At 34.2% G+C, this 23,133-nt stretch overlaps 2 protein-coding genes across 4 annotated transcripts; both read right to left on the bottom strand.

The window, feature by feature from the left end:
- On the bottom strand, window positions 1-4,613 carry LOC149385893 (MLO-like protein 12). The gene is made up of 14 exons (XM_089627315.1): window positions 4,345-4,613; window positions 4,192-4,249; window positions 3,933-4,087; window positions 3,730-3,846; window positions 3,561-3,621; window positions 2,732-2,820; window positions 2,550-2,624; window positions 2,363-2,451; window positions 2,226-2,275; window positions 2,091-2,131; window positions 1,824-1,997; window positions 1,015-1,050; window positions 794-922; window positions 1-558 (listed from the first exon to the last, which is right to left on the bottom strand). Exons 1-14 carry the CDS (start codon window positions 4,465-4,467, stop codon window positions 244-246), a joined length of 1,512 nt encoding a protein of 503 aa, XP_089483441.1. The 5' UTR covers window positions 4,468-4,613; the 3' UTR covers window positions 1-243.
- A 7,897-nt stretch (window positions 4,614-12,510) lies between these two features.
- LOC149385892 (auxin response factor 3-like) lies at window positions 12,511-17,371 on the bottom strand. Of its 3 annotated transcripts, none has more exons than XR_016301477.1 (12): window positions 16,449-17,371; window positions 16,309-16,365; window positions 16,028-16,219; window positions 15,863-15,947; window positions 15,672-15,762; window positions 15,433-15,597; window positions 14,750-14,869; window positions 14,585-14,660; window positions 14,115-14,274; window positions 13,142-14,019; window positions 12,937-13,043; window positions 12,511-12,819 (listed from the first exon to the last, which is right to left on the bottom strand). XR_016301477.1 is itself a non-coding variant. In XM_089627313.1 (12 exons), exons 1-11 carry the CDS (start codon window positions 16,683-16,685, stop codon window positions 12,969-12,971), a joined length of 2,115 nt encoding a protein of 704 aa, XP_089483439.1. In that variant the 5' UTR covers window positions 16,686-17,367; the 3' UTR covers window positions 12,511-12,819; window positions 12,937-12,968. The 3 variants fall into 3 exon arrangements, 2 of the variants coding, with proteins under 2 accessions (XP_089483439.1, XP_089483440.1); XM_089627313.1 differs by having other exon boundaries at window positions 12,937-13,022; window positions 16,449-17,367; XM_089627314.1 differs by having other exon boundaries at window positions 12,937-13,022; window positions 16,028-16,216; window positions 16,449-17,367.
- Between the last annotated feature and the right edge of the window lie 5,762 nt (window positions 17,372-23,133).

Here is a 23,133-nt window from a genome sequence, read left to right as displayed (position 1 = left end):
TGGCTTCGTGCATAGACATATGTATAAGTTGATAGCATAAATTTTCTTGATAATAAATACAAAAGTTAAAAAAAAAAAATTATCTTTACAAAAACTGCATCAATCATTATTAGGACCAATACTCGCAAGGCACCCAAGATTGCAAACTACAAACGATATTTACCAAAAACCCTAATGAATCTCTCACATATAATAAGCAGAAATAACTGTACAACCTCTAAATTTATCAATAAAAAAATAAAATCAATCATCGCTACTGTGAAATCCATGGAAAGAGCTAATCTTGATCTCACTACGATATTGCTGCGATGATTGCGTATCACTTAATTCTTGTTCGTGATCACCTTCAACTTCTGCGATATCGACTGCCAGAGATTCAGCGTCGAGAGTGTCTAGGGTTCCAAAAGACGGGGAAGTGCCTATGGAAGCATCGTGCGATTTATTATTACGGCTCTTCTTCTTCGAGGCAGCCAAACTTTTCCTCGCCCTCGCCCTCCATTTTTTAAGCCCTTTCACTATGTCCTCCGTGAAAACCACATTCCTCATCGTCGTTCCCATCTATTTATATATTCCAATAAATTAATTATTAGATTCGATTTATAAAATTAGTAATCAACACTTAATTTTCTTAGCTGTCATAGGAAATTATAAATTTATGTTTACCATAAATTTTTATGTATGTACTAAAGTAAAAGCTAATTCAGCATGGTTCAAAATTTTAGATTAATATGTACTTGTAATTCACTAATTTGAGCATCCTCTTTTATTTGAAGAGGGTTATAAGTGTAAATACCTGCGTGACGAGAGCATATAGAGGCAGCGTTACGTATCCACATAGTATTTGTACGATGATACCCATCGCAATTCTTATCACAATGTCTTCTGTTTTCCGGTGAAAGCATGACCTCAAGCCGAACTTGTACTGTATGAGACAATTTAAGATATATAAAATTATTAAATTAGCTAATAAGGGAAATAATAGCCCTTAATCATATAAATGATATATCTCCTTACCCAAGTCCATGTGAAGAATGCCAACTGGAAAGAATTCTGCAACCCCAAAATATAAAAATATAATTTAAGACTTTTAATAAATTGTTTCAATGTATACATCGATTTATTTATTATTAATACTAAATCAATTATTGACATATTATATCTAATATAATTTGTACCAAATATTTATTTGGCTGCGCTTTCATGCAAAATTATCTTTACCGAATTTGAATTTGTAGAGCAACTCCAATCAGTAGCGACTTATAGGTTAGGTTACTCACTCCAAGTCCAACCACACTGTATTTTACTTACTATATATTATTTGAATACAAATTGAATTTACTTTGATGGTATTTATGTTGAAAGTAAGAAGAATTTTATTTAGGTTAGCTAGCGATATCTACTCACAGTTGATATCTAAATGTTTAGCTATTCTTTTGAAGTGTGCATAGAGGCCAAAAAAAAAAAAAAAATCATAGATATTATAACTAAAGAGAACGAGATAATTAGTGTGATTAGAGTTGCTACTTGCTATATTAAAAAAAATATTCTATCAAGGAATTATTCCAAAAGTACTATTGGGCACCCTTTTCTCCTTTTTTAATAAGAGTTATTTATTCTAAAATTATGAAAATAAATATCATGAAAAAAACTAGATTTGATGATAAAATGTCATGAAAAACTGTTTTTAATTACATTTATCGTCATATTTTTGGAATAAATTACTCCTACTAGATAAAGAGAAAAACAATGCTAAATGGCCATTTATTTTTTATTTTTGAATAATCCCTCCTATAATAATAAAAAAACGGTTCAAGTTAACTTACCTGAAATAATATGAAGTGCATTAGATGAAGAAGCAATTTGGGCCGGGCCAGCCAAAAGAAGTGGTCACTAGGCCTGACTAGAAATGTTCCTCTTACAACAAGGGCTTTGTTATGACTATCAATGCTCATCTTAGTTATAATGCTCTGTAGCTTTGTCCCAACCACCAACAGCATCTACAAAAACCAAGGCTTACATTAATCAGATTAACACTTTTCAACCGATATTCATTTCAAACATGACTAACACATCAGAATTAATTCTCTCACCACTAATGGGATAAAGGGTAGCCATAGATAATTATGAAACCCTGAAAAAAAAAATGAGGACACAAAAATATTGATGTCAATTTAATAGTCATATATATAGTTGCACACGTTTTCTGTGGGATTAATTAGTGTTACCATCTGCGTTAAAGAATAAGAAACACATTGAGAAGACCCAGATCCACCATCTGCGAAAAAAAAAAGTTAAATTTATAATAATGATTATTATTATATTTTAAGCTTGATGATATGTAGTTGTCTTGTATTAGACTTGCCTTATTCCCACAATCACACCAAAGTCTGTTTCCAAAGCCCTTCTTATATATTTTTGGAAGTCAAAGTCGCTCCCTTCCGTAAAATGGGCCTTTATAGAGTAGAAATAAATATTAGAATAATTATGAAGTTTAATTTTGTTCATTAAAGAGTAACCATGAGAAGCTGAGACAGTGATTGTATAATTACCGTTATGAATCCATGTCTAAGAGTGAAATAATCCACTTTGGATACAGATTTGTAGAATTGTCTTAGAAAGCAGACCTGTACGTTTGGATATATACATATGTAGAGGCATTGTCGAATAAACCAGAACTAGTAAAAGAAAATAGATATTTTTTTTTCTTATATATGAATTGCATTATAGTTACCGGCCATCGGAGGATTCGATGGTTACTCCAATTTCTCAAATGTCTTTTTCCAAATGAAGTTTGATGGATGAGTTTGAACCTCCTTGGATCTAATAATATTGTTTGCAGCAATAATTATTCGTAATAAGAATAAAGCACGGAATTCATTCATAATTTGAAAGTATCTATTTGTCAAAGCATATTTATCAGCTAGTTTCAATATTAATGCAATTTTTTGTATAAAGAGCGAGAAAAAGAAAATTAATGTCTCTGCTTGTCTTTATTAAATATACAATGACAATCAGGTATATGAAAAGAATACAGCCAGCTTTAGGATGAAAAGGGAAAATTAAATATAAATATTTTTTGTATTTTTAGTGTGTCCATACTCCATATACTTATTCTCCCAACAAAAAAGGTGACATTTTTTAATTTGCATAATTGACATTCCATCAATGTGAAAATATAATTCAGAATCTTTGTCTTTTCCTTTGTTTTTGTCTTACAGCTTAGGGCTTTTTTTTTTTTTTTTTTTTTTTAATTGTTTAATAAAAATCTGCCAAACCATTTGCGAAAAAAAAAAAAAAACTTTTGTTGAGGACCATTTGGTTGACTCAATAGAAAAGTGTAAATAGTTAGATGGGATTAACGGATTTTACCAAATCAAATGTCTACGTGGACAATCGATCGGCATTCACTCTTTACTCTCTAACGACTTTTAAAGTCTTATCATCCTTTTTTTCCCCACTAAAAATTAATACCCACAGTTAATGCAATGGGGTCCCAAAGTAAAAGAACATAAAATAAAGACCCCCCCCCAAAAAAAAAAAAAAATTCCTGAAATGCTTACCATTAGAAAATTGGTACTCCAATGTTCTGGTTTCTGCTTCCCAAGCTCTCCATCTCCTCATCTTGATGGTTTAATTTTTTTTTTTTTAATTTTTAAATGTCAGTGTCAATACAGATACAAAACATACTGAAAAATATCCACCAAAATAAATATATAATAAAAAATAAACCTTAGCGACGCCAAGGCTAAAGGTGAGCATACAAGAGAAGACATGGAAAGCAGCGAGCACAAATATTAAATATTGTAGCTCTTGAACTCCTTTTCTTGACAGCAACGAAACTTTTCCCTGTCCATGATCAGATGATAATTACAGTCCCAATAAGTCTTAATGTTTTTTTTAGCAGTGTAAAAAAGTAGCTAATAATTACTTACCTCTGGGCATTGAGTAATTTCATCTTCGACTTCAGATGAGTCAAAAGTGGGACAAGGAATGAAAGTTTCGCTGAAGCTCTCTGGGATACAAATATTCGCTATTGGCTTTTCGCTCACAGTCAGCAACAACGATACGAACCCTAATAGCATCAATTCTATACAATACCACCAATAAGAGCGTGAGTTATTATTATTATTTTTATTATCATGATTTATGAGAGGAAATAATTAGATAATAATAATAATAATAATAATATACCTGATTTGATCTTGTCTAGAGCCTGAGTTAGAGCCCTCCTTCTTTTCTTACTGAAGTACTGGAAAATGGATATGTGACAGAGGACTTGGTGATGAATAATTTTTCTTTTCTTTTGTTTTGTAAAAAAATCAGAAGAAATTAGAGATTTTGTACCTTGGCAATGAGTTCAAGAAGATGCTCAATGAAAATAGAGACAAAAAGCAAGATAAAGCAGACAGTCGCTACAGCCCATGTTGGTGTTCTTTCAAGTGTTCTTTCCACAATTTCCTCAGCCATGCTGAGCTCTATAATTTTTTTTTTTTTTTTTTTGGGTTCCAAAGAAAACAAAAAGTGTTCCCCAAAAATATGTGTTTTTGGACAAATAAATAGCAAGAAGTTGAGGCTATTTTGTATTTGTTTAAATTCATTTCTCGGTGTTACTGTGATAGCTCACGTTTGAATTTGATTGATAAAATATAATACGTTAGGTGTAAAGGTCGCCAATAGGACAAACGAATATTGAAAGGTGGAGATTCAATATTTAAAGAGAACAGAAACACTTTCTTCGAATCCGAACCACGAATATCAGCCAACCATATCTTGAAAAAATATATTAATATTTTAGCCAGCCATATCTTGAAAGTTTTTATTTCCGAGAAAAAATAGAAAATAATTATATACTATCGCAAAGGTAGCCCGAGCTCAAGGCGATCTTTTGTTGAACAACTATCTTAATTCTTTTTGAACAAAGACTTTATTTTTGCCGGGATTACTTGCATAATGCTGTAGTTAGTATTTTAATTATTTTTTTTAACGAAAGAAGAGAATTTTGACTAGACTCGTATTTTTTAAAAATTTAATTAAAATATTATCTACCTCTGCAATAACCTAGCGTGAGTGCATTACTTATTTCTTATAAATTTCAATGACCTCTTTGGAATTTGTTCTCAAATATTCAATATAATCAATTGTACGTTATATTATATGAATGTAAGAATAAAAAATAATAAAATATATATTAAATTTTAACTGGATCATAACTTGTTTTAAAATTTTAGTTAGATCAATAACATCTAATTTGTCTTCCTAAAATGCCACACATCTTACACTTTATGTTCACAAATGATTAAATAATAATTAAATTAACCAGTAAGATCAAGCGGCAATCACTTGTAAGAGGTCGAGCCCGGCTCAATCATAAAATATATATCGATTTTCAATTTCACCTCAATACTCAACAAACAATTTAGGTCGCTGATACTCTCAATTTGCTTTGGTCGATCTCAACGAGAATCAGACTTGAAACTTTCTTAGAATCAACGTATTCAAGAAAATTGTTTCGGATCATTATTTCCAACAGTTCTAACCATTAAACATTCCAACGTTAATTAATATGATTGAAAAAGACATAACAAAGACTTTACCCCAAGATTTGGACCATCCACTCCGTGAAACAATATCTCTTAACACCTATAAAAGAACTGATTCAGGTAAATAATATTATACCAAGTTCTTGTCCCCTAGTGAAAAACCTTTGATCTCAACACCCCTTGTTGTTCACTCAAATTTCAAACTTACTAAGGAACCTTGAGTGACAAGTCATACTCTAAACATAGGCAGAGCTCTTTAGTCCCTCAAAAGCCTTATGTAGATGTTTTTAAGTTAATTTGTGCGAACAAGATAACAATAGAAACAATGCTGAATACATCAGAATCTAAAGATGAGATTTAAGTTAACAAAATTTATGTCGACAAAATTCAGGAATGAATGTTGGAATTGACATAAAAAATAAATGCAAAATATAAATAATAGGTTATTTTAAGTATAAATTATATCAAATAGTCGGATGACCACCTCCAATCTGAATTATAGCCGGATTATACTGAATTATAAGGATATAGCACAACTTATGTTTATGTCTTACAATAGTATATGGTGCATGAACCTTGTGTTAGTTCGGACTATTTATTTAATTTTTTTTTTAACATCGAGGGTCTAAAGTGATCATACGCCCAATTCTCCGTTATTTTTATTCAATATATAAAAAAGTGTATACATACTTCATTTCACTTACATATGATAATGACGTCTAAATTAGATCACTATAGCAATATATTTTTTCAATTTTTTCTAATTTCCATGTCTATTTTAAAAGTTAATACTAGTGGAACAATCTGAAAATAGGCTCAAAAGTTAAAAGCTCAACAAAGTTATTTCTACTTGCATTTTTTTAGCCTCAATGTGCAAACAAGAACAAGATAACCAGTAGAAACAAAACCAAATATATATCTAAAGTGAGATTTTGGTTAACCCTCATTCAACATAAATTTTGAATTTTTGGTTAAGGTTAATCTCAACTAAAATAACTAAATAAAAAATAATTTAAGATTTGGTCCAATTACACTTGTTTTCAACCTGTTTAACTAGGATCAAAGGCGGACATAGGTTTGGGTAAGGGGGTCCCTCAACCTTTTAAATTTTCTATGAAAATGTTACACACGGACTAAATCACTCAAAATATTAGAATTATAAACTAATCAACGTTGGTGTATTTTTTACATAATAATCAAATATGTTAATGTGGCATGCAACTTGATTTTTTATTATGCTTTTATCCTTATTATTAACAACATTATTTTAAAAAAAATGTATTACGTGTTATAGGTATTTTACAATTAAAAGATGCTAGGTTGGAAAATAATTCTAATTTGAAAATACCATTTAAGCGCCAGTGAGATGACATTATTACCCGACAGGCCGATACCAGTTTCTCTTCTTCATCTATCATTCATCAGTTTTTTCTTCATTGGATTTTCTTGATCGGATGAATTTGAACTTTACTGATATATAACATTCTAGTCCTCTTTATTTATCTGGTATTAACACCCATAACAATTTAACGCACAACTATACATAATCAAATTAAAAATTCTTTATACCTTGAAAACCTTACAGATAACAAGAATACTATTAGCAACCAATTTATTTTGTCCATATTCAAAGATCTTAAGTATCAGATGATCTAACAAAATAATCGTATAAAAAAAATTATAATTAATAAACAGTCATTAATTGGTATTAACTAGGATAATAATTATATTTGGTATTAATTTTGTTTTAATCGTTTATTGTAAAATAAAATCGAATTTTGTTGTGCTGATCATTAGGATAGTTAATTCACTTCCCTTACAAGTTTTTAGGAACAAATTTCCAATCAATAAATTATTCTTGTTTCAATTATTTTAAGGTTGAAATAGCTAAATAGCCAATTTAAAGTTATGAATTTGCAAAATAGTCAATGTTTGTCTTAATTTAATGAAATAGTCAAAATGTGCAGTAAGTTAGTTTATAAAAAAAATTTGAACCCAAGATTAATTTTTTTTAAAGTGATAAATTGCTTATAATAATCGTAAAAAATTTAATCTTGACTGTCAAATTTTTTTTGAAAACGTAAATTTGGTTACTTTGCTGAAAAGTTGCAACCTTGACTATTTTGCTAATTAATAAGTTTCAAATGACTATTTTGTATAATTTTTCCATTACTTTTTTTTTTTTTTTTGTATTTCTTGTTTCTTTAATTCATATATTCGATGGCTTAATAATTGGTACGCACACATTTATGATGACTTGAAATAAATTTTAACATAAATATACAAAATAAACAAGTACAGTAACACGCATTGACAAGAATTTTATTGAAGTATTTGGTTAGTTATGGGAGGTCAATCACACTTGGTCCTTGGTAGTGACTTTTCCACAATACAGACCTAATCCAGTAGGATAATAACACTTCATAACCATTTGAAAAAAATTATTAAACGATATATAAACATGTATTAACACACATTAACATGAACTTTATTGACACACTAAGAACTTGAAAATTTAAAATACTTGAATTCAATCCAAAATATAGGCGGAATTTTCATATGCAATTGCAAGAAATATAATCAAATTTAATCCAATATATAAAATTATAAACGTAAATAAACCCTATTTATTGATTCAAAATTTGAAAATTATAAACAGGTATAGACTCTAAAAAAACTGTTGTTCGTCAAACCTCAAACTTTCATATTTCATTCGGAGTTTCGGACATATCTCTAGTTTACTAACTAATTGGAATAGCATTATTTTAATGTAAGTTGAACAAAAAAAAAAAAGAAAAGAAGACGACATGGACCCACTATTTCAAAATGAATTCGTAAAGCATTATTACCTATACCATGCAAAAACGTGTGTACTAACGTCATGTGGTCGACCAAAGTACAATGTGAAGACTGGAGAAAAGACAGAACGTATATCATATTTTATAAATTAGGCATCATCGTGTATTCCATGTGGATATGCATTGTCGGAATACGAAGGACTTTCTTTATTTTATTTTTATTCTTGTTTATACCGAAGAGTTTAAGATGCTTTGTTTATGACTACACGAGGTGATTCAAATGGAAAAAGAATAGTGAGAACAACACACGCTCGCGCACATATATTTTTATATTTTATATTCAATGACAAAATCATTTTAACATAGTTCGTTTCAGAAATTGGATTTCCGAACTAAGGTATATGCATGAACTCACGAGGAATGCTGCCAATTGCCATACTCTATTTACGACGCTATTACATTTTTGTTCTCCCGGTATAAGCCAAGGTTCCCTGCGTTGAGTACCTTCATCCCTTGCCTCCGAGTCTTCCTTGTTTCTTACCTAAAGACGCCGCACCAAGCCTTAGCCCACTAAAAACCCAAGTCGCATAGCCTCTAAAGTGATGTGGGCCAGAAGGCCTCCCTTGCGTATGTGCGTCGTGCCAAGTTATAGATTGACGCTTGTCAAGAGAACACAAACCTTAAGTATCGATTTACGCCAAGAATGCTCTTTGCCACGAGCCTCGCGCCGTGAACATAATGTCATGCGCTGCGAACCTAGATGTTGGATAGCGCCTAACACTTCTTCATGTCGCGCAAAGAAGCTATATACTATTCCTGATGCCGAGCATTCCATGTTGTGGACTTGGTGTCATGTTGTGACAGATGCCCTTGCCGAATACTACAACTTGACAAAGACCTACCAAGGCTTCTGTGTCGCGTCATAAACTATTGCATGACGAAAGAAGCGCTTGCGGACCTTGCCTATGCCAAGTACTCTTGTCACGACTCGAAGGACGAGAACCCCCAGACATCGAGGGTTCCCATTCTACCAGCCTACGATGGTATCATGGGCTCGCTCAACTACTTCCAAGGCCATCTTCTTGGCTTCACAAGCTTCTATAAATATCTCATCAACACAAAGTTAAGGTAAGTTGGTCTCAACTTGATCATGAGAAAAACATGCTAAAATTATTTCATAAGCCTAAATTCTCTCTCGCTCTCTAAGTCTCTCTCTCTCTCTCTATATATATATATACATATATATATATATACATATATATATATATATATCCTAGAGACAAGATCCTACATCACACTTAGCAATCAGATTTGAGTGTTGAACAAGCCGTCTACTAACTCGTTTTCTTCCGTTTGTTAGTGACACAGACATAATCGATTACTGATGAGACAAGACTATCGAGATTGAAGATTTCACTACGTTTAGTCTAATGTTCAATCATTTAGTCTGGTCCTAAATCAAACCATGTCGAATATTAGATGTTAATAAAAAAAAATGGTATTCACATATGATAACCGTCAAGAAAAGAAAGAGTTTTAGTGACGAACTGAATAATAATACACATTAATCCAGAATATTGAAATTTATACAAACATGAAAAAAAAATCATTACAAATCATTCCGTAGACGAAATTCAAAGTGAAAGTTGGATGTTTGCTTTCCGAATGGTTTATTGGGGTTGGTCCCGTAGAACCATAAGAAAGGCATGGCATCAGTGAACATGGTTGCTACACGTTGCTTGTTTTTATATTGAGGGATGGTATATATACCTATAAATTATAAGTACCAACGAGGTTTTACTCTTTATATGAACACCTCGTTAGATTTTGGAGCAAAAAAAACACCTTATTAGATTATAGTTTAGTGTTTGTGAGGCCAATTACATGTAAACCACATGTCATCAGTGTATAGCTAAATGAATTTATATAATACTTGTTAATGCGTTTTTTTTATCAACATTCACGAGACACATGTCGGAGTGCGCGCTTGCAATGTGTATCGACCTTGAGTTGCGGACATCGAATCTCATATGGCTTCGAATGAATCGTAACGGGTCGAGGATATCTCGTGATACGTCTGTGGTAGAGACCGGAAACTCGACGTGTGGTTCACCATGATCTTCATTTTCCTTAGCTGAAATAGAAGATACACATGGTATAATGGAATGTTCCTCTTACTAAGTGAAGAACATGAGAATTGGATTTCTCAAATTCTTGGACCCTTTTTAGAGGGAATGTAATGTGACATAATTCAGTCTTCGTTTGTGAAAAGAAATATGAGAGAGAGAGGATAATTCTTCTTCAAGTCTAGAGAGAAAGGAAGTAGATAATTCTGCTTTTGTGTTTTTTCTAAATCAAAGGTGAGAGATATGGAGTAACTCTAGCATTATTTTGCTGGTATGTGTTGAGTGAATTTTTAGAGAGAGAGAGAGAGAGAGAGAGAGAGAGAAGTTGTAGTAAATTTCTTCTCTCAGAATGATTGTTACTTTATTCCAAAATGTATGTAGTATTTATATGAAGTTTGATTCTTGGGCTCCAAGTTTCTTGGGCTTATAGCCCTCGTAGCCGTTTAGTGGCTCAACCCTCAGAGTCGTTTCGTGTCTCGGCCCTTAGAACCGTTGTATGGTTCAGCCTTCAGAGTTGTTTTGTGACTCGGCCTTCGAAGCCGGATGGTGGCTCAACCTTAAGAACTGTTTGAGGCTCACCCTTTATAATCGCTTTGTGGCTCAACCTTAAATTAAAGCCGTTTTTGGTTTAGCTTTCAGAGCAGTTTGAGGTTCAACCTTCAAAGCCGTTTTTGTGGCTCTGCCTTAAGAGTCGTTTGCTTGTCGTTTTTTTTTTATTAAGATTGTCGTTTTTCACTTGTGAAAAATAACAGCATAACGTAAAAACACAGTCTGAACTAAATGTGATAATATTTTTAGTTAGGTGTTTAAGGGAATCATTTGTAGCCACATATGGTAAGCAAGTGCAAAAGAAATGAAGCTGAGACTACGTTTATCTTGCGGCACTCCCTACGGACTTTTTGATTTATTTTTCTTTTAGTGTACGTAAAGGATAGAAGCATGCATTATCATGGCTTGGAAAAATCAATTGATATATTCCTTAATAAAAAAAATCAATTGATGTAATATTTATTTTGCATTATTAGGCGAAAAAGTATCTATGGCGATTTGAAAACTTGATTTTTTTTCCCTACACGTACGCGGCTTCTCCTTCTCCTATGTGAATAGTTTTGTTAATTTGCTAAAAAAAACCAAGTCAAGCAAATATATTAATGAGTCTCATTCCAAATGCTGATATATATGTAATGTACGTTGCACCAACGGCCACGCATGAAATTTAATGAGACATAAATGACGAGCACACGGCTTTTTGTTTCACAATGGTCTTTATCATTTATTAATGGTTTGATACATCATACATGTAACGTGATTACATGTTTAGTGTTACAGAATGAAAGAAAATGACTTGAGATGTATAGAAGTGAAATTTCTCCGAGGTCCCCTCTCAAGGACTTGAGAGTCGGTTGCTTCAATTGTGTGAAGTACCGAAGTTGTGTCCCAATCATGAGCAATCTGTTAAGAAATTTATAGTATAAATCCAAGTTTTTTTTTTCTTTCTTTTTTTGAATCCAAAAGTCAAATACTTGGCCAATCTTTGTTGAAATTTGAGCTTTTAATAAAGTTTACCATGTGGTCATAGTGACATTGAACATAAATGGCTTTGCTCCGTAGGACCACCTAGCGACGATGCTTTTTTGAGGTAATTTTGATATTTTGGGGAACAATGTCAATGATGATAGATTGAAAATAAAATCCTTGTTTGTTTTGCTATTGGGACCAACTAGAAACTTCTAAGAGCCATCAAATGAATGAAGAAAGCGGGAAAACACCGTCACATTTCACATTTGCAAATAGAAAGAAACATAGACCTCAGTAAGAAAATGCATGGATCCAAATTAATTGTCTCTATAAATTAAAATAAGTACTATAGCAGAAACGTGATGTGCCGTCCAGATTTTTTAAATGGAATGTCAATGATTATAAAAAATATATTCAAATAATAAGAATACATTTTTTTAACCAGACTATTTTAACATTATGTTTTTTAATTTTGGGACCATGATTGAGCCAACAATTTGGCGCAAAAATTTGACTAATGTCTAACTGGAACGAGCAACTTCAGAGAGATTAATTAAGGAGGGTTGTACGGAAACTATCCCTCTTAAACAAAATGACAATCACGAGGGCTCTAATAATATTACAAACGTAGTGTTTTTTAGAACTACAAACGAGTCAAAGAGATAATGGGATGTTACTTTAAACGTATAATTACATTTTTTTTTCGTTGAAAACCTAGAGTCGAAGAAAGTGCACACACAGCCCGAGCAATTGCAGATATCTCTGAGGCGTCGTCTTTAAAGCCTCCGTATCTTCACGATAACGACAGAGTTTCGACAGTACCACTTTTCCAAGTCCCTGAAAATTAATCACAGTATTTTGAGTCAAAGAGTGAATGAACTACACAGAGAAGACAGAGCTAGCAGAAAAGAAATGCAAAAAGACATTAGCCTTGTAAGGATGATCTGAACTTACTGCCGTAGATTCTGTGTTTAATGAAAGAGTTGTTATCCTCTCAGACAATACTCCAACCTGTCACCGGACCAGTCGAAAACCAATTCCTATCATACAGACACGCCGAACTTGCACATCAGATAAGCAAAACCCGTCAAGCTTGGACAGTTCAGCTATAAGGCAATGTCTAAAAGCATATATCGTACGAAGAGTAGAGATTGCTTACTTTGGTACAGTTGCTTCCGACGGCTTTGGTCATTAAAGGCGGGTTTGCATGAAACTGAGGTCCAACGCCGGGAAACAAAGAAACTCCCGGATTTAACGAAGACGTGATCGGCGAAGGGCGTTTTTCATCTCTCGGAAGCTGTTTTTCCTCAGTCAACGAGAACCCGAAAAGTCTACAGCTACTTTTGCAAGAAGGCTGAGCTGTGAGAGGACACGGCATGTCGTTTCGGACACGCCCGTTTGAGCAATGCGTGGGCCTCGACCCTCCGCGATCTTCGCCAATGAATGAGAATGGGATGAGCTTTTCTCCACCGTTTGATTCGGTTGCGTACGAGCTTCGTTTGGGAATTCTGTGTTCTTCCTGGTTATGGTTGTTATGGACGGAGCCGAACTTGGAAACTGGATTCATTGCATGCTGAAACATTAACACGGACGACGGGGAAGATGCTTGCATAGACTGTCCAGATGAGTGAATGTGAGAAGAATTTCCCTGCTGCATTATAGCGGGCCATCCATTTCTAGAGCTTGGAACTTGAACGCGATCAAAGATTCCTAGGCTTCCATAATCATGATCGTCGTTATTGGTTTGAGCTCTTCCACAGGATGCGCTTGGGTGTATTTCTTGACCTTGCAAGACCTTACGGAATCGGAACGATTCGCCAAAGCCTATGCCGTTGGGGGTAAAATTGTCGCGCAAGTTATTCCCCATGGAAGCAGTACCGGAGCTATAACCACCGGGATAGCCTCTTCTCGTCTCAGAAGGATGCGGATTCTGGGTTCCGCTACCATCAAAAGGGTTATCAAAACTTGATATTTCTTGACCTTGCAAGACCTTCTGGAATCTAAAAGATTCACCAAAGTCTGATGCACCGATTCCACCTGACAACATGTAAATAGAAATAAATATGATACCGACAAAAAAAAAAAAAAAAAAATTTCAAGACAGAAAAAGATGTTAATTTACGTAGCCATACTGGGAATCGGATATTCGGCTTTTGTTGAAGTCAAACCGATCCTGGTTCTTTTTAGGCCAGGAGCCATGATGCTAGTGGAACTAGGAATGGAACCAGAAGGTTCAATTTCCCATGGGGAAACTCTTCCATGCCTATTTGCGTCGATATCATCCCATCTTACCTGTGAAATTATATCAATAATTATTAAGTTATAATATATTTGGTTTACTTTGACAGACATTTGTAACCTTTTCAATCTAAGGAGGGAATATACAACATGATATTATGATTGCATTAGCTAGAGTGAAAGTTAAGGAAAACGTGAGAATAAATATATAATATGAAAAAAAATTTGTACTGAAATTCTCAAAATTAAAAAATTAGAGCAGCAAAGAGCCGTGTTAATATCTCTTAATATTTTAATCTAGGTTAAGAATTAAGATGAATGAACTACTCAAAGCTGAATAAACAAGTCTATATAAAGTACTCACAGTTAGGCATCTCCACTTTGAACCTGGCCATCTCACCGGATCCATATCACTAGTCCCAGTGACAAGTCCAGTATACCTGATAACAGTGATGAATGATTTCAGACTCTGAACTTCGATATTTAGACATTGATAATTAAGGATTTTAAAGTTTCAAACGAACCAAACCTTCTCTCAGCAGCATCTTCAGTTTCAAAACGCATTTTAAACCTCATGCCAATGGAGAATGAATGATCAAGGCTTTTCATGAATTTACGGAGTGGTATGATAAAAGCAGATGAGCTTGCTCTGCAATATGAACGTGGATATTTTACTTCACAAGTTCAAAAACCAGTACATATAATAATAACATCAAGGCGTATCAGGCATAAGGTACACGAACATATATACGCCAAGTTACATTGTTACAACTGGGATAGAAAACTTTTACTATATAATTAAGTGTCAAAAGGATATCCTAGATGAATCCTAGCAGCGAAAAAAAAAAATCAATGTTCTAATGCAAGGAGTACGGTATTAAATTTTTTGTGTTATTACTGTGTTAGCCACATATCTAACCGCACAGATAACCTTCAAGGATGGAATTTTTTTTCTCTCTGTATTCTTTAAAAATAGGATGCAGAGAAACACGCATGCTGTAAAAATTACACACCGGATAAAAATAGATAAAATGATGGTAAGACATACTAAAGAGTAATGGCTCGGAAAAACACTAGTCCTAATTTAATCTAACAATCAATCGATGCCATGACTTCAGACTCTAAATCAAAATAACGGGCTTTAGTACAGCAAATACATTTAGTCTGCGGTCAGGATGTGCAATTTATTAGACAAATGTACATCAGTAGTACCTGGGATTGTAGTAGAGTTTGAAAGCACTTCTCGTCGAAACAGCATTGACGACATCGTTGAAGGAGCTACAGTTCAGCTGGTGACCGTAGAGTGTTGGAAAAGCGCCGCCGCCTTTAACTTGGGCCGCCCTACGAATCCCCAATCTCAACTCTCCATCGTCACCCCTGTTACCCGAATCACATGAGAAACAACGAAAACAGAACACACACACACGCAAGTTTCTCGGTTCAATCGATACCTCAGAAAGAGCACCGCGTCCCCAGAGACGAGCTTCTTCTTGTTCACAAACGCACTCCACCCGGTTGTGAGCAAATGCCTCCGCGGCTGCCCTGAGATCGACCGAAATCCCACGCTAGTTAGTGAAAGGAAAGAAAAAATTAAGTAATTCAAAAAAAAAAAAAAAAAAAAAAAACTTGAAAAAATTTATACCCCGGTAGATGTGTCGGAATCTCCATTCGAGGCCATGCAGGTCCTTGGCTACGAGCTCTTGTGATGGCCTTTGTTGATTGTAATCCTGCACCACCAACAACATAATATAAAAAAATATATAAAAAAAAAGAACAGAAAATCTATTACAAGTGAGTGTATAGATACCAGGGGAGGGAAGCAATCCTCTGCAGCTCGGCGCGGGACAGAGAAGCCTCCGTGAGTACTGGTGTCGGAGGCGGTGAGCGTCTTGCAGAACATGTGCGGCGTCGTCGATTTCACGCCCGCTTCCACGTCGTCCTCTTCTCCGCCGTCCGCTCCGGCGATCTCGCCTTCCCGAAATTTCCTCCCAAATTGCTGCTAAATCAATGCGAACAGAAAAACCACCGAAATTCACCTCTTAATCAGCTTATTCCGACTCCGAATTCCACGAACAGAGCAGAACTAACCTCATTCTCCGGAACAAGCGAGACCTGAGCGTAGACCTCGTCGGTGCCTTCCTCGGCCTAAAGCAAAACACACCACAGCAATCAGAGAGAGAGAGAGAGAGTTTGGGAGAGAGAGAGAGGAAGAGGAAGGTAGGGTTTACATGAAGCTTGACGTCGGAGACGCGGCAGAAGAGGTGAGGAGGGAGATCGTAGACGGAGACGGCGACGGAGAGGTCGGAAGGAACAGTCTCGAGGTGTCCCTGAGGCATGTAAACGACGACGCTCCCTTTCTTCGGCAGCGAGATCAGCGGCCCGGCGCAGGCGTGCCAGAGCTCCAGGCACACCGGCGACGGCGCGTCGTCGTCCTCCGTCGTGTTGAGATCGATGAGCCCTGTCATGAGAAACCCTAGCAGCCTCTGATAGAGATAGAGAGAGAGAGAGAGAGAGATGAAAAAGAATGGCGTGTTTGGTGGGGGGAGAGAGTGGGTGTTGTTCAGAGACTGTGCTTTTATAAAGAAGAAGAAGAGTGGGAGTGTGAGCGGTTATTGCGGAGGAGAGGGTGAAGTGAAAAAAACAACAGTATTTGATTATTGGGCGCTAGTGCTGGGATTGTAATAACAGCAGAGATATACAGAGAAAAACAAAGAGAGAGAGAGAGTGTTCATTTTCATTTCATGCCTGCATTTTAATTGACTCTCTCCATAACTTTTTCTTGCTAAAAAACAAGCTCCTCTCTCTCTCTCTCGTGCGTGGCTTTTGGTTTGGGATATCAAATCAAAGCTTGAAAAAATATATTAAGAAAAAAACTAAAAAATCAGGTAAAAAAGTGAATGGAAAGAAAAAAGAAATTGAATTTGGGTTGGCATTAGTAATGTAATGTAATATGTATCTCACTTTTTAATTTTCTTTTTCTCTTTTTGTATTTCCTTTTAAATGCTGTGAAGGGTTGCAGTGGTGCAGTGGTCTGCAATGCTGCAAACTGCTGGGTGTGATGTGTGGCAGAGAAAAAGAAAAAGGAAACAAAGAAAGGAAAAGTGAAAGTATAATAAGAGTAAGACTGTGGCAATACAATAGAGAGAGAGAGAGAGTGGGCTCGTTTTGTTTGGTTTCTTAAATTCCAATATTATTATAAAAATAAATAATAATGTGTTGAAGTGAGGAGAGAGAGAGATAAGTTTGGGTTTGGAGGAAGCCCCCTGTATTTGCGGGAGGATGTCTATTGTGTCCCCTTCTAGTCCCGCAAATCTCACTCCTATCCTCAATACAACCCTTTGCTTGCTTACCCATAATAATATTAATAATAATTTTTTTAATTTTTTTTTCTTTATTTTTTTTAACGCCGCCTAATGGAAGAGCTAGTACGAGTAAGTGTCACAACAAAATTTTGTGTACTTTTTCTAAAAAAAAATAAAAAAAATTAGGATCAAACTAGTTATATGCTGTTGCATCATGGCCATTTTGTGTAGTGCTTAGGAATAAAGAGATTCAGCAAAAGTAATAAATTTAGGAGTTATTAAGTAGGTTTATGGTTTATACTTTTATACCACAGATTGTTTAATTGCTTGATACTACCATGATTGGAGATTGGAATCAAATGAGATGCTAACAAATAAATAAAAAGGTTTCACCTCCCTCTCTCTCTCTCTCTCTCTTAAAGATTTAATTTGGTGGCTCTTTCTTTGCTTTATCTTTTCTGTTTTCCTTTTCTAAAATTGATTTTAATTTAGGTTCCTCTTTCTCTCTCCTTTCATGTCTTTGCCTACCTCTTTTTACCTTTGTTTTTTTGCTCCCCTAAAAATGATTCGTCACTTCCTTCATCTGCCTCCTGCAATCATCACGGGACTTGTTTGCTTTGCTTACATCCTTTTCTGGTAAAGATTCTTTCTTCAATTCATATTTCCTTTGATTTTGGGCCTCTTAATTTCGTTTATGTATGCTTTTACTTTTTCTCCCCGACAACTATGTATGCATTGGTTTGGGCTCATTACAACTAAAATAAATTGCTTGAATGATATATTGCGGAAAAAAAAATATATAATAATAAAAGAGCTTAAGCAGAGTAGTCAATCTAAAATATAAAATTATCAAAATATTCATGTTTGGTTTATTTTGTAGAACATCTAATAAACCATATTAAACTACCCAATTAGACTTTATTCGAAAAAAAACACTACCCAATTAGACTATCATACTCTCCATTAAATAAATATAACTGACGAGATATTGAATTCAATACATGAATCAAATTGAAATCTTCTAGATTTCATGCATTGAAATTATATCCATGCACCTGCAACAAATGTGAAATAAAGAAAAAAATAAAATCATCATCACAAAACCACATATACACGCAAGATCCAATTCTCGAAAATAGAGCAAACTAAAATCCCTAATTCCATTTGAAATCTTTTGAAAATTCATTTGCGCGAAACTAACATAAATTTACCAACATTAACATAAAATATACAAAAATATGTCGATATTAACACAAATTTACACAAATAAATCGCATAAACACAACAATAATAAGAACAAATATGTCGAAATAAAAACAAATAAACAGATATAAACACAAAATAAACACACAACAATAAGAACAAAAAATTCAAACACACAAGATTCATCGGTTGAGGGGGTTTCGGTATCCAACTCCGTTGCCACGAACGATATTACCACACCGTTGATGTCTTTCGGGCTCGAACCATCGGACACACCTTGCGAGGATGGAGACGGCAGCATTGTCATTGTGGCAGTCGCCGGGTTCTCTTTTGAGGTAAACGGTGGAGCCGGCTCCGCGGCAAAACTCTCCGGCGGCCTCGACAGTGACGGAGCCAGAAAAGCCCATCAGGGGGGGCTTGATTGTAAAAAATTTATAAAAATTGGGCTAAAAGTATAAATTTTCAAGGGAAAAAATGTAATTTTTTTTAAAAATGGGCAAAAAGTGCAAAAAAACAAATTTGAGGGGGGGTTTAAGCCCCTGCTGGGCCTATACTGGCTCCGTCACTGGGCCTCGACAACAATGACCTTGGCGGGCCTGGTGCTTGCGCGTACATGAATCCTTCGACGGAGGCAGCGCCGGAGGTTGCGGCGATCTCGGAGTGGTGAAGTCGGCAAATATGTCAACGACGTGGCGGCGATATCGAAGATGGAGGGCAGATGTAATAAACTTCTATTATTAATACTGTGTACGTACGCTCAGTGGCGGATCCAAACTCGGAAGGAGGGGGGACCAAAACCGAAATTAGGCTGTAAAAAAAAAAAAAAAAAATTTAGCCCAATTTTTTTTTTTTTTTTGAGGGGGGGCCCAGGCCACTTGAGCTCACCACCTGGGTCCGCTCCTGCTTACGCTACATGACTACAAGAGTATCAATATTTGTTACTACTTTTACACTGACACTTAGCATATAATAACATCAATAACACTCTCAATAATAAATATGTTAAATATTAACTTTTAGAATGTATCATGCGTATAATTAAGTCAGTACCATGCACATATCAAAATGAACGTACGTCCGTAGAGACCATCGTATAGTGCACGCTTTCACCAACGGGCTTAGACTGCTTAGTTTATCAAGTTTAAATGTTAAATATTATTACCGTATATAAAATCCGATGTTATGTATAATAATTATACTTTCCTCGTTGCATTTACTTGAAAAGAAATCTAATGACGGTCATTAGTACCCATATAATAATATATGGTAGACCTTCCATCAATTATTGACAACTTGCCAAGTTGAAAACAAAACTATATCCATATTGCATATATCACATAATAATACCTTACTGTGTATAGTTGTATGGTATCATTTCTCCATCAATATATAGTACCAATTCTATACTTTGTCTACTCTAGCTAGCTAGCTAGGTTTTGAGTCTGCCGTTATTTTCTTGTGTGTCATGATAAATTATCATGGTATTCTTAGTCTTAGGCCTAAACCAATCACTAATGCAAGTCACTTTATTGCCTAATAATCCATTGGGGGGACATCAGGTTCATTATTGTATTTTATTTTCTTCTTTGTCCAAGACTAGAGCTTGACACAATAATTAATAAGCAATTATTCTACAAATTTGAACCCAATGTATGAGTGTTTGCGTCTGTATTTATTTATGACGGGAATATATATATATATATATATATATATATATATATGTGTGTGTGTGTGTATATATATAATATATATAGTCTAGTTGTGCGTACGTAAGAAGAAATATTGTATGAAAATGAGGCATTTTATATGAATTCCTTGTATTAATATTATTTTAATTATCGTAGATTTGTTTGGGAACCTCAGAGCAAAATGCGTGTCTACTGGGAAACTATAGCAAAAGCTGAATTAAAAAAAAGTTTTCCATACCAAACGAGTTTAGTAGTTCAAGTCAACGACATTCTTTTTTTGTGCTTGTTGTTCCTCTACATAATTTAAACCATATTCATGCACATAAACCTATAGTGTATGTCAAAAAGAAAACCGTTGATTGTTTTACACACAACGGTTGAAATGGTTGGCTCCTCTATGTGTAATTTATTTTTTCCAGGTTCAAAACAAAACATAAATTTGTACTTAAAATATTTGTTATTCATATTTACAAAGAATTTTAGGTTTTTCTTTTCTCTCTTATAATATGTCAACGACTCCAAAATAGCATTACTCATCGCCTCTAAACCCACGTATACATTGTGAGTCACATTTTTTATGGGCAATAAAAATGGTGTAAAATTATCAATCAGTAAAGAACTACTTGAGATTCACATTAATCTAACTACTACAGTAAGAAGAAAAATAGCTTAAAAAGGTGACAACATGGTTTTAAATTTTTGGAGTTTCTTCCACAAATAATTGTTAATCAAGAAAGTATTCGAAAACAAGTTAAAAAAAAATCATAAATACCACGTTACGTAGGTAGGTCGATGATAAATTTCTCTCTCAGCTCGCTGGGAGACAGTAGTAGTAGTAGTCGTTATTGATTCACATTTAGTAGTTTACGAGAAAAAAATAAAAATCAAACCAGTAATGATAACCTAATAATTAAAAGAAAAACAAAATCACATGTCAGAGCCAATAAATCAACTACTTAAATTCACAGTTGGAGTCAATAAATACGTGGAGCCCTAAAAAAGAATATTGTTTTAAAAAAAGAAGAGAAGCTATAAAGCACCAAGGATAGACTAAACACCACTAAATCAGGCCATGAAGTCTTAAACTTAACCTGATTTTTTTGTTTTGTTCAGAAATAGGCAAAGAGTTTAGAGATCAGGGTCAAATTAAAGGGTAGTGAGAAAGGGCATTTTAGTAAATAATGGGAGAAAATGATAATAGTCTTTAAAGAGGCATCAACTGCAAATGAATCTAAGCGTACAGGGCTATATAGGGTTTCAATAGCTGGAATATAGGTTTGGCCTCTCTACATAGATAGCCCGGACAAAACGGGTTATGACTCAGTGCCCGATTCGCCATTGACTTGCTGACACGGCACTTTTTCTTTTTCCTTTTTTCAGGAAAAAGATTTAATCTTCTCACGCGCCCACAAGAGCGGTCTGAAGTAAAATATTGCTCATCTGATTTTTTTTTTTTTTTTCATTCTCAAGTGCGAGCGAGTACGACACAATATGAATATAGGAGAGGTTATGAATGTATAATTAATTTGTTTAGTTACTAAATAAATGTTTATACTGGACGATCATTTTATTAACTTAATTACTTATAACAAATAAAAACACGTCTACTTGTGGAAAATAAAACAGTCATTCAAAAGAGCTCTCCTCGTGTTTACTGAGATATGGTTTTAGGGACCTATTTGCCAAGATATCACCAAGTGTTAAAATCTTCCTGATTAGTTTGAAGTTTATCTTTATATTTGTGCTTTTAAATGTCTAAATAATAAATATTTATATATATTTTTTTAATATACATTTGGTAGAAATAAACATTAAAAAAAATGATGATTATATGATACAACAGTGTTTTTATTTTATTTTAATATAATTCTAAGTATCTGCTTAAGCTTAATACTACATTAAATTTCTCCGAGTATAAGTACGACATTGAAACACGAAAATAGAAGCAAGGCCGTCTATGATCCTTAAAGAAGAAAGGGACGCGTCTACACTTGAAATTTCCATGAGACTGGGAATGTCATAAATATTAAGAATTATTTAAGACCAAGATTAATGAATATTATTTTCACAATATATTTCCTTCAACCTCTTTATACTTTTGCCGTCTGGCGTCAGTCACTCACACCCACCGCACTAAGTTCCCTGTTTTCTTTTTTATCACTTTTATAATTATTATCATCTGTCCCTCTTGCTCATCTGGACTTTAATTCTCTTTTTATGGCAAAATAAACTCATTGATGGAAATTTAAGGGCAAAATTAAAAATTGTTTACGGTCATTTTATTCACCGATGGTCTCTCTATATATATATATACATATAAACTTTTGATACACTTGTAATTTTTCTCTCTTTTTTTGTTTTGTTTTTGCAACTTAAAGTAATTACGCAGTTTCATATACTTAATTGTTCTTAATAGAAAGAATATGTAGACTTAAAAAAAATGGCATCATTTACATTTTAATATGCATGATTTTCTTTGAACGAACTTGTTGTCTTCTAGCTCACTTTTTAAGCTTTTATTTATTAATTAACCTATTATTTATCGCTACTCTTATTCGTTACATTATTGAAATGCGTACTGCTAAATTAACTGTTTGCCTAAAAAGAAGAAATAAAGACCTACAAATTGTCAGTATTTATTAAAGTTGATTGCAGCTAGAAATTAAAGTGAACTCATGCTTAAAGATGACCAACTTTATTATCAGAGCGGGTGTGTCGAT

Source organism: Urtica dioica, chromosome 9 (genome assembly GCF_054948205.1).
Source record: "Urtica dioica subsp. dioica isolate 48M chromosome 9, U.dioica_male_clone48M_v1_H2, whole genome shotgun sequence".
NCBI classification, from domain to species: Eukaryota; Viridiplantae; Streptophyta; class Magnoliopsida; order Rosales; family Urticaceae; genus Urtica; species Urtica dioica.
The sequence above is the reverse complement of the archived record's forward strand: the minus strand, read 5'-3'. Positions and strand labels throughout refer to the sequence as shown.

Bases quoted from the DNA above. Each gene is read 5' to 3' on its own strand.
- LOC149385892 (XM_089627313.1), bottom strand. From the start codon at position 16,685: ATGACAGGGCTCATCGATCTCAACACGACGGAGGACGACGACGCGCCG. The intron at 15,598-15,671 runs GTATCGATTGAA...TTCGGGTAACAG, and splicing joins GACGCGGTGCTCTTTCTGAG to GGGTGACGATGGAGAGTTGA. The intron at 14,870-15,432 runs GTACTACTGATG...TTCATATTGCAG, and splicing joins AAACTCTACTACAATCCCAG to AGCAAGCTCATCTGCTTTTA.
- LOC149385893 (XM_089627315.1), bottom strand. From the start codon at position 4,467: ATGGCTGAGGAAATTGTGGAAAGAACACTTGAAAGAACACCAACATGG. The intron at 4,088-4,191 runs GTATATTATTAT...GGTATTGTATAG, and splicing joins TCTAGACAAGATCAAATCAG to AATTGATGCTATTAGGGTTC. The intron at 2,821-3,560 runs GTAAGCATTTCA...CAATATTATTAG, and splicing joins GGAGTACCAATTTTCTAATG to ATCCAAGGAGGTTCAAACTC.